Below are 19,018 nucleotides of genomic sequence, written 5' to 3'. Positions count from 1 at the left end.
TATTCTGTTATTTTTTTAAATTTAAATAAATTTAAATATTTATAATATATATACATACATACATATATGGCATAAACAAATCAAATTGAATGGATACATTTTTCGTCTGCCAAGTGAAACATGAAACGTTACTTTTTTGAATTATTTATTAAATATGTTTTTGATTTAGATTTAGTTTCAATAAAGCTATACTTTGTTGTTGCTGACTGTTTAACCGTTTCGTTGCTGGCTTTTAAGTTAAGAAAATATGTTGTATTTTTTTTATGTTGTTGTTGTTTTTGTTGTTAAAAAAGTGAGAAAAAGGTAGGTGCTGGTCATTATTATTAAAAATTAACAAAATGTATGTTTGTATATCGAAAAATACTTGTGCTCCGACATGCAGCAAGCCGCCTTTGTTCATTAGCCATTCATTTTGGTACGAACTTTGTACATTAAAAAAGACACAATATAAAAAAAAAAGAATTAAGATCGATAACTAAACTAAGCCACTTTAGACTGGCTAATGCATTAAGTAGACAATGGCAGCTAGCACAAGAGTTAAGGACTGAACAATCAGCGTTTGACTGCCCGAGCGGCAGTAATATTCATCACAATTGGCATCGGCTATATGTTTATACTTCTCCTGGACATCTGCCCAATTGCAGAGGCCAACATTGCACCAATCCAATTGCACAGCATCCTGATTAAGGAAGAATACTACTTTCTCTTTTTCGAGAGCCGCCGGACACTCATATTTGACGGCCACAAAGTTGGCAGCAAATGGATCTATAATGCTGGACTTCCAACGACGATTTGTTAAGCTATTATAGTTATCGGCCCGCAGAGCAATGTCATCCTTATTGATGCCCAGGGCAGTGAGAAGTGTCTGCAGACCCGTCGAATGGCCGAAATAGGCCACAACATGAGGCGATACGGGGTTATTCAAATGGGTCAGCAAATCCTGAGCGACACGACAATTGAGACGCGAACTCTCTTCAGAGCCATAGCCCGAGCCATAGTAATACTTTAGATCCTCAGCGTACTCGAAAACTGTCACCTCTTCGGGCAGAAAAGCTCCACACCAGACACTAGTGCGATCCACTTGCCAGGCCTGCTCATAGCGACACATATCGAACATCAGTTTGATATCTTCCTCCTCGAGTGTGTATAGGAATCTAGTAACAAAGGGGGAAACATTCAACTTTAGCACGCAAACTCGAGAAGAAACTGCCATTAACCTACCCCAAACGTCTGGAGATGTCAGCCATGGTATTGTTCCACAAGGCGGATTGTTTATATTTATAATATTCCGAACCTTCGCCCTTATAGTTAACCTCCTTGAATGCCGTACAATAGTCATAGGGACGCAAGAACAAATCCCTATCGGGTATATCCACAGGATGAGCTCCATTATTTGCGCCAAAAAGTCCTTCGGCAAACGCCTTGAAGCTCTCCGTTGTGCGTTGGGTATCCGTGTGACGGAACTGCAATCAAAACGAAACGTTTATACTTGAAAATTTTACAGCAATATCTTTTCCTACCTGATAATATGTGTCATTGAATGGCTTGGGCAACACGGATGGATAATAACGTTGATATAACTTTGCTGTGCCACGCAAATCATCGTAGCCCTGACTAGTCAAATGCTCTTCCATATCGGGAGTAATGCTGCTGTTCCATTTCCACATTTGTATGGCTATCAAGTCCTCCGAACACAAAGGATTCTCATCTGGTTTCTGGCGCAAAACGCGATAATTTTTCACAATTGCATCCCGGAGCTGAAGGAGAAGATCAACACAAAACAATTGTAAGAAAGGCTGCAAATAATCAGAGGAATATTTTGGGACTTACCTCCTCCAGTCGGGTGGATTTCTTGATGTCAGACGCTTTGGACAATCGTGTGCCATGTCTGTGGAAAATCCACATTTTCTTTGGCTCACAGCCCGGCACTTGATACTGCTTATCAATGTTGGTGCCCTTGACAATCTGATAGGCTGTTTTCGATGAGAATTGACGGGTCTGTGTGCGATCTGAATCCTTGCCAAAACAATAGTCATCCTGGCCAGAGACCGTGGCCAACACGGCCAGCAAAGGGATCAGAAGGAGCAGCAAACGCATCTTTATAGAAACTGCAATAGCAAGGAAATTTCTCAACTTTAATTCGGATTGATAAGTGAAAGCCCAGCCTTTGGCATATCCTTGAACTGTCGCCAAGTCCTTAATGGACAGCCTAAAAGGGTAAGCAGTGGGCTAGGAATGTCATATGTGTGTGGATGAACACCGACAGACACAAAAGGTGTGGCATTTAAATTGCTTCTGATGGTGTCTGGCAAAACCCAAGGAAGCCAAGAAGTTGTGACTTCAAGACACAATCTGGGAGGGGCAACGAAAATCGAGTGAAAGGAAATGTTTCTACACACGCATTTACATAGAACCCGAACTTAAATTAGGCTAATGATTTTCATTTCTGACAAATTGCTGCAGTTTTCCACGTGGCCTTCGTCATCATCAAAATCAACATCATCGCCGACGAACCATCCATAGACTAGGTCGGTGTATGGTCAGGACCATCATTAAATTCGTAATGTTTCAATTTAGCTCATCGTAAAACACAACCCGCATAGAGATACAGCCCCTCTCCCTCTCCCTCCACCATCCAGCAAAGAACCTTCTCCAACCTCCGCTCCACGTTTGATTAATCGTCAATGAAAACATGAAACACTACACCCTTAGGCCCCCTTTTCATTTTCATTGGGCCAAACAATGGTTTAGTAATCAGTTCATCAACTGATTACATTTTAATTGGTTACTTTCACTCATCATTGATCGGGACAGGCGTAGCATTTACTTGTCATTACTTTACGATACTTCGTCTAATCAAATCATCTGAAAAATGGGCATCAAAGACATGTTTTTGTATCTATACTGCCAACATCGGCCATCTAAGGGTCAGACGCAGTTGGTCAAGTCCTTGTAAGTGTCCACCTTTCGGAGAAGTATTTCATATAATTGTCCTTCCATTACAGTGCCCCGTCCGTGGCTTATTTCGGATTGGCCGGTCTACTCACGCTCGTCTACTACACCGAGTGGAAGGTAATCACCGAGTGGATACCCATCTATAATACCAAGTATCCCAAACCCGATGCAGAGGCATCCAAGAAGTAAACTCAAACTCCTCAATATGGTGACATCTGTTGGAGAATCAAAGACTCTGGAAATGAAGTTGAAATCCAAGAAAAGAACATACTGAAAAACCACAATGGCATTTCCAATATTCTCAATACACAGAAAACCATAAAAATACTTAAACAAATTGTTGCTTTTGGTTATTTATTGATTGTTTTTTTCTTTTTCTCTTTGTTGTAAATGCATTTTGGTGAAACATGTTGGCCAAAGTAAATAAATGCCGCCTGCCAGTCAAAACAGACCCAAGAAAACGTAAAACAACAAACATAACGAAAAAAGAGAAACACCCCAAAAAATAGAATTTAGAAACTTAGACCTTCTGCCTCACTCCCCTCACCGACCCCTTCGGAAGTAAACGAAAAGAAACAGAACAGGAGAAAAACTGTTTACAACATTCAGGTCCGTCCCGGACTGACTGTAAATTCGACATTGTAATTGCAATGTCAGAACGAACGATTATATAGAAGGCCTTACTAAACACAGTGATTAGATACAACAAGATTACTGACTACTTTAGTTCACTTGGGCCACAAAACATCACGCAATTGCTCCAAACTATCTATAGAAGTTAACCCCAATGCCTTGCTGATCCGCCACTGGATGCGGCAATTGCAATTGGGCAACCTGTTACAGATTATAGAACCACAAGAAGATAAGTTGCCCCAGTGACGTCATCGTCTGCCCCTCTTCAACAGCTGCAATTAGGCTTGAGAAATTTTGTTTTGAATTTATTTTTATGCCCACTTTTTTTGTTCGTTGGCTCACCAAGGCCAAAATGAAATTCATATAAAGAAAACCGTATCTTACGCATCTTCTAGCTTGCCTCAGTTTCATTCTTTCGTCCACTTCCATTAAGAAATCGTTTTGTCTGCTCTCTGAGTCTTTCCGTCTGTCTCTGTATTCTTGATTTTCTATTTCTTTTTTTTCAAGTGCAAATAATTGGCCGAGTCGTCATTCTATGACTTTGTAATTGGCAATGTAAATTCACATCTAACCCCCACTTAACGCCCCCGCACACAGTGCCCCCACAGTCCCCCCACTGTCCCCCGCTCGTTGGCTTATAGCCCCACCTAATCATCAATTGAATGCTATGCCTTTGTTTTTCCATTTTCATTGCTCATTCTCAATTTTTTTATTCGCCGCTTTGTTTTCTCAAAATGCGAAATTAAAATTCCAATTTCGATTCCACTCAATCCAATCCGATCCGATGCGATCCTCCTCTCGCCGTTTATGAGCTCATCCCAGAATTTAGTTATTAACATTTTGGATTTATATTTAAGTTTCATATTTATGTTTAGATTAACGTACGTGACATTTGGGTAATTTAGTGCAGATTTTCCATACCTCTTTCCTGGCCCCCCACAAAAAAAAAAAAAAAAATTCATTTCGCCTCGTGCTAGTTTAAGTTTCTCAATATTTTTTTTCTTCTACTCATCTTGTTTCAAAGAATTTCTGACGTTTTTCAGAGCATGGCCATAAATTATAGACAGATTTTGCAATCACCCTATGCGAAAGGGTATACCAAGTTTACTCAACCAATTTGCCATTATTTTGGATACCTTTAAGCCATTCAGATTCAGCCAATTTAACATCTAGTCTCAGTTATCGTTTCCCCATCGCCTTTGGATAATCAGTTTTGAATTCCAAAATCTAAGAGTATCAAAATTTTGACATATGGCAAACAGTTTTATAATTTATTGTTGGCGTTTTTTGTTGGCACTTTTGCTTGGAACCAACAACTAAAAGTCATTGGCAGATAAAAATCGCATCTATCCAAATATTCATTTCTATGTGCGGCCCCTCGTAACCAGGAAAATGGGAAGACCCGCAGAGTGAAAACCAGATTGCCATTGTTTGATCATATTTTAGACCAAAGATCAGTGAACTCTTGAACCTATTGAGCTATATTCCCATATTATGCAATGCTGGAGAAATGTTTAAGTACATATCTCAATACATATATGTATGTATATTGAAAGTAATTGCTAACAAATGATAATTAAAATAGCATGCAAGGTTTTTAAAACATTTCCCATTTAGTTATTGTTGCTGCCATTAAAAGGTAGCGTATAACAAATTGTTTTGAAATCGCTGTCATTAATCTCTATATGTATTCTATTGGCAAGCAGATCAAAAAGCATTTTTAAAAGCATTTTTGACACTTTTCAAATCTGTTTGTTTGGAAAACTATTTGAAAGCGTCTCTTCTCAGTTTGGCATTTCAAATACTCTTTCTGATCAAAATGGTCATAACGAATTCTGATCTTGTTTGTGGGAAGAAAAGGTTCTGTTTGATTCTAAGTTCTGTGAACAAATCAAAAACTAAATTTCTATCTTTTTGCAGAGAAGACTCTACATTGTTAGATTCGTTTTTCGCCCATTTCAAGTTGGATTCCAGTGTTAATTTAATGTGTTTTCTTAGCACTATATCGTTTTAGGTCCCTTTTTGACAGCTGCCTGTGAAATTGTGTAGTATAGAAACCAAAGCCTGTTTAATGTTTATTGAAAATTACTTTATGGCAATGCATATTAATTAGCAGATCTATGCAAATTGAAAGGAAAATGAGAAAACGAATGGCAAACAGGGAGATATTACACAGAACAGAGAGACTAAACCCAACCGTAAGCACCCAAAAGATTGCCCAATTATCATAATGATGATGCCCTCATCGAGCCCCATGCTCGATGCCTCTCGAGCGCAATTCACTTGAATGCCAAACACGTCAGCAAAAACACAACAAACAAAAAAACATTGCCATATAAAAAATATAACTACCGGAACATACATATGTACATACACATACATATATGTATTTCGATTCGATTTGTATATTATGTAGATAAATTAAAGTTATGTCTAGACACAAGAGTAGTTAATATGCCAGACCTTCAGTCCCGAAAACCCTTTAAGCACTAACCGAGTTGCTTTTGGGAATGTTTAATTAGAAGAATACCAAAACACTTTTACGATCTTTCACCCCGCCAGTCTTTCACCCCGCCCATCTGATGGAAAAAACAATAGATTGACGACTATGAGAATACCCTGTATTTGAGTCAGTGATTAATTTTAAGCCCTTGACGAGACAAAGATAATCACTTGAAGGGTCGGGAAACTCAACTTGTCATTGGGGGAAACTATCTACACTTACTGTACTCTTTATTTGAATACACCCCGAGGAATATATATAGGGTATGCCAAAAAAAACCCATGATCAGAGTCTGCCTGAGCATTAAATGTCTAATTTATCACTTGGGTAGACCACAAGAAGAAGAGATAGATGGGCCCCCAAGGCGACCTTACACATTACAAAATATTTCGATGGTGTGTGATGTGTGTGTGAGTGTGTAAGTGTGTTGGTGTTGGATCTGTTGTGTGTTAAGAATGTATAAAATATTTAAAATTATGCCGCCTATGCTTGACCCCAAGGGTACAAGACAAGACAAAACAGACCAGCCCCAGTCCCAGTCCCAATCAGAGAAAACCCATAACCAAATTCAGAGACACAGAAGAGATAGAGATATTGCTCTCTTCCCTCTTCCCCTCCCCCCTTTGACAATTTATTGGGTGCTAAAGGAATTCAACTCATTGTTAGAGAAGAAAAGGAAACTGAAATTTCTACTTTTTTTTCTTTTTGTTGACTTTGACAGTGGCGAAAAAAAGTGTCAGAAGAAGAGTGAGAAAGTTAAGGTTAAGTGAAGAAAATGGCCAAAAAGCATTTTGGCATCAAATCAAAAACTATTTAAAAACAGTTTGACAAATTTGCAACAACAACAACAAGAAGAAGAGAGCACACAGAATGAAAATTTATTTGAAACGTCTGCGGAAATTTCTTAAGGAAAAATATTTCAAAAATTCTCTAATGAAATTTTTCCATACCAAAAATGAAAATGATCGCACCAAGGCGAATAAATAAAAGAAGGGGGAAGGAAAAACACACACACAAAAAATAATAATAATAAAGTCAAACACAAAAAAACAACTACCAAAAAATAACTTAAAAAGAAAAACCAAAAGGAAAACCGGTTTATTTTCATTTTCAGGTAAAGCAAAGACTAGCAGTTGGCCCACATAGTACTTTTTCTTTGTTGGCTATAAGCTGAATGGTAGTTGAGGTAACAACAAACTACAAGCAGCAACAACAAATACTCAAGTGTCAACAATTCAAAGAAATAATAAACTCAAAACGACATTTCTATACTCTAAATAGTTATTGAAAGTCCAAGTGCAAGGATAGATCTAGAGGACTTACTTGATGAGAATCACCTCCTACTCGCAGGACAACCAAAAGGACACTGACTGACATTTGGTTTTGCCCTCTAAGAAGGGGGATACCGTCTAGTGCAAGTTGTAGGCGTTGACATGTGGTCAGGATCTACTTCCTTACTCACTACATAACACATACACACTTGGCCATTTAATATTTCGTTTTGTCTGTTTGTTTTTTATGACATTATGCGTGTGTTTAATTAAGCTAAAGTTAACTGCCCTGCCGGTTTGTGTCGCGTGCCCGGGTCAAAAGTAATAAATCTGAAAATCTGTTAAGGAATTGTCCCTGCGCGAAGGAGTCTGAGGCATTTGTTTACGTAATTTACCTTATCTTGGGTGTCTTATGAAAAAAAAAGAGCAGGAACCATTTAAAAGCATTTTTTAATTGCCCCAAGCATTAGAATAATTTGTCTTTAGCTTAATTATTTTAATTGTTAGTTGCCACTAAACGCAAGCAAGAGAAAAGAACTCATTTAACTGATTGCAAATGGTCTGTGAAGTTGTGCAGAAAGGCCGGAGAGGTGTATGAGAGGAGGTAAGCAGGTAAGAGTCAAGGGAGTACCTGAGGGCTGGATGGCTGGAGGGAAAGTCCAAAGACCGAACATGAAACCTAGCCATAATTTTTAGCGCAAATTCTATTTTCGAAGAAATAGTTGAGTCTATCTATCACCCTTTAACTGCTGCGTCTATGTCCCGAAGAAGAAGAGAAAGCGAATGATAATAAAAACAAATTGGCACTTGTTATTTTTTGTTTACCAACATTTTTTTAGTTAAACAGTTTAACAAAAACATGATAAAAGACAAGTCATCCCATCGACTTTGGTATACCATGCTCTGAATGAAATACAGGCGGCAAAACTGGGCGTGGCGCAAATTTCAAACAAGAAAAATCGAAGCTAATTAAGCCCACATCATAAATTTGATATCTCTAGCTATCATAATTTTTGGGAAAGTCGTTAATGGCGGGGGCGGAGGGGGGCGTGGCATGCATTTAAAATAAACTTGATCAGCGTATGAGCTATGCAAGTCTTTATAACAAATTTGGTGGCTCTAGCTTTCATAGTCCCCGAGATCTAGGTGTTGGTACAGATCAACACGAGTAGATTAACTCGACTGTTACTGCTGATGAAAAATATATATCCTTAAGAGGGTCCTTCTGATTCTCACATACTTTTTAAAGCCTTTAGTATACCATTCCGACCATTTGAGTGCATGGTATAAAGAATCTTCTTTAGTGCCCTGAACTTGAATCAAGAGTTTGTCTCTCACAAAGAAACGATATTCGTGCCAGCTAAAAGAAATAATCCCACGAAATTGGAGAACAAAAACATGAAAAAATATTCCCACTTGATTAATGTAACTTGTAACTTAAATTTCAGCAATTTTATGTTGCTTTGTTTTGTGTGTTTTGCCGTTCGTGTTTGTTTTTCGGTTTCATTCATATGCAAAATGAGACCCCCAAAAAGAAATGGTCGAAAGAAAGAAAGATATTAGAATCAACATTTTGTGTTGAGCTCATCAAAACCGATTTTCAGGTGTTTCTCAATCTGATCCGAGCTGGGGATTATGTATATTATAATTATTCATTTCCCATCCCGCTTTTTGTTATATAACAATTATTAGATTTGATTATTAAAGTCAAGAGGAAAACCTGTTTCTGTTTTTTTTTTTGTCTTTCTTTTTTTTTGTTTGGCATGACAGCAATAGTTTATAAATAAACAAATACAAATTGTCTATTTCTAAGCAACAACAAATTTGAGAGACTTGACAATTAACGATGTATATTTATATATATCTATATGTGTATGTTGAAATAAGAAATTGATATAGAAATTGAATTTCGTAGAGCGAATTTCAAATAAATGTCACTTAAAAACACAAACACACACACACACACACCTTTTATTGCTCTTTAATTTATAAACAAACCAACAAAAAAAAATGCAAATAAACGTTTTGGAATTTTGTAATAATATTTCTTATTTTGAATTTTGTCAACCGTTTCGGTTTTGGTTTGTGTATTGTGAAACGGTTCGAAACGATTCTGTTGGCCAACCGAACCGCTGGCTCTGACGTTTGAAATGAAACTGAAATTGACAGCTAGCCGAACAGTAAAATTTAGCGTCTTTTTCTCTCTTTGGCTAGCTGTTACTCTCTGTATCTCTGGCTTGTCTCTCTCTGTGTCTCTCTCTTTCTCTATGTTGTCACTAGAGATGAACAAAGAGATAATAGGTTGTGTGTGTGTGTGTGTGTGCCGAGTTGTCTAACAAATTGCGTGGGAACTAGCTACGGGGGCAGGTGGCCAAAAACTAAAACTGACCGCAGTTCAGGTCATCTGCATACTTAAGAATCGTTGAGGGCAAAAGACACGCCCTTAAACTATATCAAACTGAACTATATACATATATGTTAAAAGAGAACCACTTGAAACATCATGCAATGACAATCACTGGAATTGACTCAAATTGTACACTAATCGACAAGAGTTATGAAAATGCACCTTGACACTGCTTAGCATGGGAAAATTTAAACCCTTGATCTCTCTTTGATGCATAATACTAGCATATGTGGGTCTGGAGTTGCGAGATGAGAGCAACTTCGCTCCTTAAAATATGCAATACGCTGGAAAAGTATTCGTTGTTCAGATTATTGCATACTTTAGGGGGGCCAAGTTCATCCTCATTTTGAATTGGTAGAATGTAGTTTGTTAAAACTAGTTTTCTGTAGATTTTTAAACAAAGATTCAATAAGATAAAGGAAGAAAAGGCAAGCGATAATCTTTATGTTTTTCCAACTAAGTTATTTAATTGATTGAGTTTATTATTAGTCTTATAATGGATTCAATTTATACTTATGATGTTTCCCACAACACAAAACTAATTTGAAGGATTCCTTTAACATCAGAACTTCCAAAATTTACCACCGATTCGAAATGTCAATTCAATATTCTTTGGTTTTCATCACTGATCCATAACCCACAATAGTCTATCATTGTCTTGTTGTTCAGTTTAACATAGGCATGCAAATGTCATGAGTTTATACAGATGTATATACATATACTTTTATACATATATTCGTATAAACTAAAGTCATTAACTATAATGATAAGACAAACAATGAGCTAGTTGCAAGGCAGGGGCCTCTTTTAAGTATTTCTACTTATACTCGTTCACTTATGTGTTTACTTACATATATGACAGACGTTCAAGTTTGCTCTAAGTTCATTACAACTGGAAGATGATGGTAATAACAAATGAGTTTTGATTCAAAAAGTAATAAATAGTTGCTACGATCTGGGTTCACGATGAACTTCAAATCAACAACAAGTCTTAATAAATATTTTTGCGAAATCTTCGAAAGTCAGAAATTCTAATCTAATTTAGAGAGAAAATGACACATTTCAATCGATGCATCTATAAATGTTTTGTGATCCTTGACTGACCAAGGAGATTAGATAAATATTGGACATTGAAAGTACTTAATCTTTATCATATTTCAACCGACTTCAGTCGAGTGTTTTCTTTTCGCATTAATTTAATAACAATTTGTTATATTTTTTCGTAAAGAACTTAACCTGTACGTCAGTTATGACGTCTTTCTTGGGATAAGATAAGTCACTTAAGTAATGGCAACAATCTGTCTTAAAATTGACTGGAAAATTTATAGACTGCCCACTTGGGTATACACATATTCGAAAAATTCCGACTCTTTGAAACCAAGAAAGTGATGTTAAGGATAAACTGTGATGCAGACATAAATTGTTGTAAAATTAATATTAATAGAACTTTAATAACTAACTAACTGTGTTTAGATATATGTATCTGCCGCCCTTGGTTTGAAATTTATCAACCAGCTAGAGATGTGCACATTCATACCTTTGGGATTCGTGCTGCACATCGACAGCATCAGCATTCAAATCGAGTCACGAGGCACGAGAAGAATGGCTTAAAGTTTTGGAAAGAAATTAATAGTTCAAAAAATTTGCAAGCACGATCCACTTCTTTTCCTTTAATTTCAAATTCGTGTTCAGGTCATAAAGTGCTTTAAACAAGAGGCCGGCGCCCATCTCTAATGATTATGTTAACTTAACAGTTTAACAGACGTTACTATCGCATTCGAAAAATTGGGCGCACCTAAATATTCTAGATTAACCAAAGAACAAAAATTTGTTATCTAGAGATAACAAACTTTACTTTTATGTTTATAGAATTGATCAGACTTTTATTATAAATATACAGCAAAACCCCCGACGGAGACTTTTCCCACACAGAAACAATCAAAGCTCACATTCGTTGCATACTTTTAGGCTTTCTTTTTTTCACCATCTCAACTCTTTGATTATGAAGTGAACGGAAAATACATATGTAGATGAATAAAAATAATAGTAATTTGTTTTCATTGTTTATAAATGTTTTATTGTTTGCCAAACCAAAGGCTATCAAACACTTCAAGTGTGCTCACCTTCTCCAGTCGCTGGCGCTTCTTGATGGCTCTTACTTTTTGAAAGACATGCACTCTCTTGGGATCACTCGATACTGCTTATCAATGTTGACACAAGAAAATTTCTCAACTTTAATTTGGATAGCTGGTTGAAGGCCCAGCCTTTGGCATATCCTTGAACTGTCGCCAAGTCCGTAATGGACAGCCTAAAAAGGGTAAGCAGTGGGTTAGGAATGTCATATGTGTGTGGATGAACACCGACAGACACAAAAGGTGTGGCATTTAAATTGCTTCTGATGGTGTCTGGCAAAAACCAAGGAAGCCAAGAAGTTGTGACTTCAAGACACAATCTGGGAGGGGCAACGAAAATCGAGTGAAAGGAAATGTTTCTACACACGCATTTACATAGAACCCGAACTTAAATTAGGCTAATGATTTTCATTTCTGACAAATTGCTGCAGTTTTCCACGTGGCCTTCGTCATCATCAAAATCAACATCATCGCCGACGAACCATCCATAGACTAGGTCGGTGTATGGTCAGGACCATCATTAAATTCGTAATGTTTCAATTTAGCTCATCGTAAAACACAACCCGCATAGAGATACAGCCCCTCTCCCTCTCCCTCCTCCATCCAGCAAAGAACCTTCTCCAACCTCCGCTCCACGTTTGATTAATCGTCAATGAAAACATGAAACACTACACCCTTAGGCCCCCTTTTCATTTTCATTGGGCCAAACAATGGTTTAGTAATCAGTTCATCAACTGATTACATTTTAATTGGTTACTTTCACTCATCATTGATCGGGACAGGCGTAGCATTTACTTGTCATTACTTTACGATACTTCGTCTAATCAAATCATCTGAAAAATGGGCATCAAAGACATGTTTTTGTATCTATACTGCCAACATCGGCCATCTAAGGGTCAGACGCAGTTGGTCAAGTCCTTGTAAGTGTCCACCTTTCGGAGAAGTATTTCATATATGTATGTAAAAGTCCTTCCATTACAGTGCCCCGTCCGTGGCTTATTTCGGATTGGCCGGTCTACTCACGCTCGTCTACTACACCGAGTGGAAGGTAATCACCGAGTGGATACCCATCTATAATACCAAATATCCCAAACCCGATGCAGAGGCATCCAAGAAGTAAACTCAAACTCCTCAATATGGTGACATCTGTTGGAGAATCAAAGACTAGGAGGGAAGAACAGCTGCGGACCACCACAAAATCACGATTCCATTCCTAACGTTTTCCACACTATTGAAACAAATCATTAATAAGTAAAGATACATAGTATTACCAACTAAACCTTGCAAGGTTTTTGCAATCGTTTGTACAATGTAAATAAACGCAAGCAAAAGGACCTCATAAGGCAAAACTCAATCGCCTAATTGGTAAACCAAAATTATTTCTAACATAATGTTCCTTAGTAGAATGTTTAGGTTTAACTCCATTAATGATTAAAATTATAAATTGAGCTTACATGTGAAATTAAGCCCATAAATTGATTCACCTTATGGGTGCATGGTATTCAGTGTTGCCAGAAATTTAGAGTCACCATAAGCTAGATTTCAAGATATAAGCATTTTACCACTTTCCAAGCTATTTCATTTTTAAATAATCCAGATCTAGCTTAAAATAAGCCAAAATGGCAACACTGATGGTATTAGAAAAGTCTGGGTCGAACTCCAACTAGTGCTAAGGTCTGAGTCGAACATTACCGCCAAATCGCTTATGTTAACTTTAACATAGGTAAATGTCAAATTTAACAGTCACTCTTTTGCATTATCACAAATTGGCGCCAACTATGAAAAAATAATGTTATAATGTTAAATAATTTATTAACTCATTTGTTGTTCATTTGATCAACAAAACTACATTTTAAGCATATTAATTTTTGCAAACATATAAAAATACTTGTTAATTTTCAACATAAGCCCTGACAAGTTATGAGTTTAACAACACTAACAGGAATTAACTGCAGCCCTGGATTCTCGAATAGTCTAGAACATTCTTGAAACTTCTACGCTTGGGCCCGGTTTTGCTATAAAAGCAGGCCGCCCGACATATGCCGGCTCTAGTTTTTAAACAAATTTCGAACGTTGAACATCGCCGAGCAGTTTCGCTGTTTTTGTGTGTGAGAGAGAGTAAACCAAACAAACAAACAAAAGTAAATCGTTAAACAAGAGCATAAACATAATTAAAAAATAAAAGTAAATAAAAATTAAACAAGGTAAGTTTCTGTTACATATTTTTTTTCTTTTTTTTAATACAAATTGCATATCCCTGTCTGTGTGTGTGTGTGTGTGTGTGTGTGTGTGTGTGAAAAGTAAAGGCTTAAGAACAAAAGGAGTTCCTTGACCCAAATTGCAAAATTATTGATTGGCAAAGTTCTATAAAAAAAGTGTTCTCCTTTTTTTTTGTGAATGAAATTCAAGTCTTTGCAAGTCTTTTAATTGTGATTAGTCACTTAGTAACGGTTTTTTTTTTTTTCGCACCGAATTTGCTAGAAAAATCTTTGTCCTGTGATGAAAATTGGGCTTCCTTTTGTTAAAACTTATTTTCAGCAACTTTTTCCTTCAACATGAATTTTTCTTTTTAAAAATACAAATATTTTTTCATTTGTTTAGCCGGTTGCCAATTTGCAAAAAAAAAAAAAAAAGCGCCGTCTGCAAGTGATTTAAATTTTAACAAAATTAATTGCATCATTTGTCATTGTTCTAGAAAATATTCAGTTGAAGTCAAATTTAAGGCCAGCGAAATGCGTTTTTCTTTTGCCGTTCTAGATTTTTCGATCCCCTTTCCCCTCACTTCCTTTCTTTGTTCCATCTCCTTGTTAATGGAATGAAAGGGGGTAAGGGACGACCAATTTTTTTTTTTTTACATTTTCACATGAAGGTTTGGAGAAAAACTGTTTGAAAAATTAATTAACAATAACTTTTCCAGAAAAATCCGTTCAAGTACTAAAGATAAAATGTTTGCCCTTTCTTCTAGAATAGCCAAAAGCATTTTGTATATTCATCATGTAATTAATTTGTTTCCTTTTTTTGCAGATGCCAGAAGAAACAGAAACCTTTGCTTTCCAGGCTGAGATTGCTCAGCTTATGTCCTTGATCATCAACACATTCTATTCAAACAAGGAAATCTTCTTGCGTGAATTGGTTTCGAATGCATCGGATGCCCTCGATAAGATTCGTTATGAATCGTTGACAGATTCCACCAAACTGGAGTCCGGCAAGGAATTGTACATCAAGTTGATTCCCAACAAGACAGCCGGCACATTGACCATCATTGATACGGGCATTGGCATGACCAAATCGGATTTGGTTAACAATTTGGGTACAATTGCCAAATCTGGTACCAAAGCCTTTATGGAAGCGCTGCAGGCTGGCGCTGACATTTCCATGATTGGTCAATTTGGTGTGGGCTTCTATTCGGCGTATTTGGTGGCCGATAAGGTTACTGTGACCTCCAAGAACAACGATGATGAGCAATACATTTGGGAATCGTCGGCTGGTGGCTCCTTCACTGTGAGGGCTGATAACTCGGAGCCTCTGGGACGTGGTACTAAGATCGTGCTGTACATTAAGGAAGATCAAACGGAATATCTGGAGGAGAGCAAGATAAAGGAGATTGTTAACAAGCATTCCCAGTTCATTGGCTATCCCATCAAATTGCTGGTGGAGAAGGAACGCGAGAAGGAAGTCAGCGATGATGAGGCCGATGATGAGACCAAGGAGGGCGATGACAAGGAGAAGAAGGTGAAGGAGATGGATACCGATGAGCCCAAAATTGAAGATGTTGGCGAGGATGAAGATGCCGACAAGAAGGAGGGCGATGCCAAGAAGAAGAAGACCATCAAAGAGAAATACACCGAAGATGAAGAGTTGAATAAGACGAAACCCATTTGGACTCGCAATCCCGATGATATTAGCCAGGAGGAATACGGAGAGTTCTACAAATCTCTGACCAACGATTGGGAGGATCATCTGGCTGTGAAACACTTCTCCGTTGAGGGTCAGTTGGAGTTCCGTGCCCTGCTCTTCATTCCTCGTCGCACTCCCTTTGATCTCTTCGAGAATCAAAAGAAGCGCAACAACATCAAGCTTTATGTCCGTCGTGTCTTCATCATGGACAACTGTGAGGATCTGATTCCCGAGTATTTGAACTTCATCAAGGGTGTGGTCGACTCTGAGGATTTGCCTTTGAACATTTCTCGTGAGATGTTGCAGCAAAACAAAGTCCTGAAGGTCATCCGTAAGAATCTCGTGAAGAAGACCATGGAGCTCATTGAGGAATTGTCCGATGATAAGGAGAACTACAAAAAGTTCTATGATCAATTCAGCAAGAATCTAAAATTGGGTGTCCATGAGGATAGCAACAATCGCGCCAAATTGGCAGATTTCCTGCGTTTCCATACATCGGCATCGGGGGATGATTTCTGCTCCCTCTCCGACTACGTGTCCCGTATGAAGGAGACCCAAAAGCATATCTACTTCATTACTGGCGAGTCCAAGGACCAGGTCAGCAACTCTGCATTTGTTGAGCGTGTCAAAGCTCGTGGTTTCGAGGTGGTCTACATGACCGAACCCATCGATGAGTATGTGATCCAGCACTTGAAGGAATACAAGGGCAAGCAGCTGGTCTCTGTCACCAAGGAGGGTCTGGAGTTGCCAGAAGATGAGGCCGAGAAGAAGAAGCGTGAGGAGGATAGGGCCAAATTCGAGAATTTGTGCAAACTCATGAAATCCATTCTGGACAGCAAAGTGGAGAAGGTCGTGGTATCGAACCGTCTGGTGGATTCCCCATGCTGTATTGTTACCTCCCAGTTCGGCTGGTCCGCCAACATGGAGCGCATCATGAAGGCCCAGGCTCTGCGTGATACCTCCACCATGGGCTACATGGCCGGCAAGAAGCATTTGGAAATCAATCCCGATCATCCCATCGTGGAAACTCTGCGCCAAAAGGCCGATGCCGATAAGAATGACAAAGCTGTCAAGGACTTGGTCATCTTGCTGTTCGAGACCTCACTGCTATCCTCTGGTTTCTCCCTGGACAGTCCCGCAGTCCATGCCAGTCGTATTTATCGCATGATCAAACTGGGTTTGGGCATTGATGAGGATGAGCCCATGACCACCGAAACCAACCAGAGTGCGGGCGATGCTGCCGATCATCTCTTGGATGACACTGAAGATGCTTCTCACATGGAGGAGGTTGATTAAGCTACCAAATAGGATGAGCCCATGACCACCGAAGACAACCAGAGTGCGGGCGATGCTGTCGATCATCTCTTGGATGACACTGAAGATGCTTCTCAGATGGAGGAGGTTGATTAAGCTACCAAATAGTTACTACATTAATGTTCTCCCGCACATTTACACACACACACTCACACATAAATCCTCGCAACAACTCAAATTGTCGGAATTTTTAGGCCTTTATTTTACTTGGCTTATTTTTTTTTTTTTTTTTTTTGCTGCCGCGTTATAAGCGACAGTCCAAATCATTCACACATAATTTAGATACGGACATATATATATATAGTTTTTTTTTTTTATATGCTTAAGTAATCTGTCAAGGTAATCACCCCCGCACCTCATCTAAATCACACAAATCACACTAAGCAGTTGTCGTCTAAGAACTTTTCCTCATTGAATCCATCATATATAATATTTTTTATATGTTAACTTGCTCACTAAGACTTATAGTTGATATAGCCATAAAAAACCAAAATAATGAAAAATGTTTGGACTTAAGAATTGATCGAATCGATGATATATACATATATATAAATATATATCTAATAAAATAGTAAACTATTATATAATAAAAGAACCAGGAAAAGTCCTTAAAGTAAAACTTTTCTTTCAATTAGTAGATAGCTGAATCATTGGTTCGATTAGCTAAAGCGGGAAAATGGAACGAAAGTATTATTTATTTCTATCCAGGAGATACAAGTGGACCCATGGGGCCAATACGGGGAGCATTTCGTTCCCCATAAACTGCTAAAACTACTATATCCAAACAGATTCCTCTCCTAAAATGACCCATGCCACTCGCCAAAATCTACTCATTGAAAACTGGGTGAATGTTAGTTCTCCATCAGAGAAACAATCGACAGCTATAGGTTATGGTAGTCCTTTATCTGCCCATGACTGCCCCAATAGCTCCCAATGACGTGACATCTAGGCAGCTACTTTATGTTGGAATCGGAGATGTCTTCTTCTCTTTCTCCATTGGTGGTCCTGGCCTCAACAAATTGCCCTGTATACACTTGGAGCTAAAGTTTAAGCAGAAATAAGTATTATTAGTGGATTCGTATAAAAAAAATATAAGTTTTATTTCCGAACAAATTTACAGTTACTGCGCTTCTATGAATCGCATTCCTTGCGTATCATTTCCAGACACGCATCCACTGTGGATACACCTTTACTGACTAAGATGATTTTATTACGAGATCTGGAGCCTTTGTCCAGGGATACGTCACTTTTGCGTAGACCCAAAACTTTGGACAAATATTTGACTAATTCGGCATTGGCCTCGCCCTCGCTGGGTGGAGCTGCGATTTGTACGCCCACACCTTCTAGGCCAATGTCTGTGATGCCGTTCTGCTTGGCTCCTGGTTTAGCCAAGATTTTGATAGCAATATTTCCGCTTTTATCCAAGTTAATGGGAAGTGGCGGCGACTCCGTTTTCTCCACCGGTGTTGTTGTTGTTTTACTGGTTGCCTTCGTTTTTCCCTTCGCTTTTGACATGATGTGACTCTGAGCCGTTGTAAATAGGCGACGCATAAATTTTGTTGCTATTTTTTATTAATAATTTCAATAATTACAGTATAGACATTTTTGGTTTGCAATTGTTGTGCGTTGAAAAACAGCTGTTTTATTTTGCCCGTGACATGAAATTATCGATTACCGATAGGTTTTGCTCGATAATGTCGATTACCAATAGGCTTGCTCCGAAATGTCGATTTTCGATAGGCAGCGATGTGCAACGATAAATGCCTATTGATAGATATTTATCGATAAGCTACAACGCAACGTAACGACTTTTTGAATATATGAACCAAATATCAACTTGAAAATCTGATTTGATATATTAAATTTAAGTATATTGAAATTAAATATTTCGATTTTGAGCAGCTGT

At 38.1% G+C, this 19,018-nt stretch overlaps 5 protein-coding genes across 5 annotated transcripts; 3 read left to right on the top strand and 2 right to left on the bottom strand.

Annotated features, from left to right (window-relative positions):
- Positions 1 to 128: 128 nt before the first annotated feature.
- Positions 129 to 9,500, bottom strand: Mipp1 (Multiple inositol polyphosphate phosphatase 1). Its single transcript, XM_068292484.1, has 5 exons — positions 9,331 to 9,500; positions 1,831 to 2,108; positions 1,521 to 1,757; positions 1,222 to 1,463; positions 129 to 1,154 (listed from the first exon to the last, which is right to left on the bottom strand). The coding sequence occupies exons 2-5, from the start codon at positions 2,095 to 2,097 to the stop codon at positions 500 to 502; spliced, it is 1,401 nt and encodes a 466-aa protein (XP_068148585.1). The 5' UTR covers positions 2,098 to 2,108; positions 9,331 to 9,500; the 3' UTR covers positions 129 to 499.
- Positions 2,837 to 3,281, top strand: LOC137578879 (cytochrome b-c1 complex subunit 10-like). The gene is made up of 2 exons (XM_068292485.1): positions 2,837 to 2,952; positions 3,006 to 3,281. Exons 1-2 carry the CDS (start codon positions 2,873 to 2,875, stop codon positions 3,142 to 3,144), a joined length of 219 nt encoding a protein of 72 aa, XP_068148586.1. The 5' UTR covers positions 2,837 to 2,872; the 3' UTR covers positions 3,145 to 3,281.
- A 3,209-nt stretch (positions 9,501 to 12,709) lies between the features above and the next one.
- Positions 12,710 to 13,255, top strand: LOC137579368 (cytochrome b-c1 complex subunit 10-like). The gene is made up of 2 exons (XM_068293106.1): positions 12,710 to 12,821; positions 12,883 to 13,255. The coding sequence occupies exons 1-2, from the start codon at positions 12,742 to 12,744 to the stop codon at positions 13,019 to 13,021; spliced, it is 219 nt and encodes a 72-aa protein (XP_068149207.1). The 5' UTR covers positions 12,710 to 12,741; the 3' UTR covers positions 13,022 to 13,255.
- Positions 13,256 to 13,944: 689 nt separating this feature from the next.
- LOC137579426 (heat shock protein 83-like) lies at positions 13,945 to 17,731 on the top strand. The gene is made up of 2 exons (XM_068293199.1): positions 13,945 to 14,105; positions 14,926 to 17,731. The coding sequence occupies exon 2, from the start codon at positions 14,926 to 14,928 to the stop codon at positions 17,092 to 17,094; it is 2,169 nt and encodes a 722-aa protein (XP_068149300.1). The 5' UTR covers positions 13,945 to 14,105; the 3' UTR covers positions 17,095 to 17,731.
- Positions 17,732 to 18,187: 456 nt separating this feature from the next.
- Positions 18,188 to 18,777, bottom strand: LOC137579248 (UPF0235 protein C15orf40 homolog). Its single transcript, XM_068292956.1, has one exon. The coding sequence runs from the start codon at positions 18,661 to 18,663 to the stop codon at positions 18,244 to 18,246; it is 420 nt and encodes a 139-aa protein (XP_068149057.1). The 5' UTR covers positions 18,664 to 18,777; the 3' UTR covers positions 18,188 to 18,243.
- Between the last annotated feature and the right edge of the window lie 241 nt (positions 18,778 to 19,018).

The sequence above is a fragment of the Drosophila tropicalis genome, unplaced genomic scaffold, assembly GCF_018151085.1.
Source record: "Drosophila tropicalis isolate 14030-0801.00 unplaced genomic scaffold, ASM1815108v1 contig_694, whole genome shotgun sequence".
Taxonomy (NCBI): domain Eukaryota; kingdom Metazoa; phylum Arthropoda; class Insecta; order Diptera; family Drosophilidae; genus Drosophila; species Drosophila tropicalis.
The sequence above is the reverse complement of the archived record's forward strand: the minus strand, read 5'-3'. Positions and strand labels throughout refer to the sequence as shown.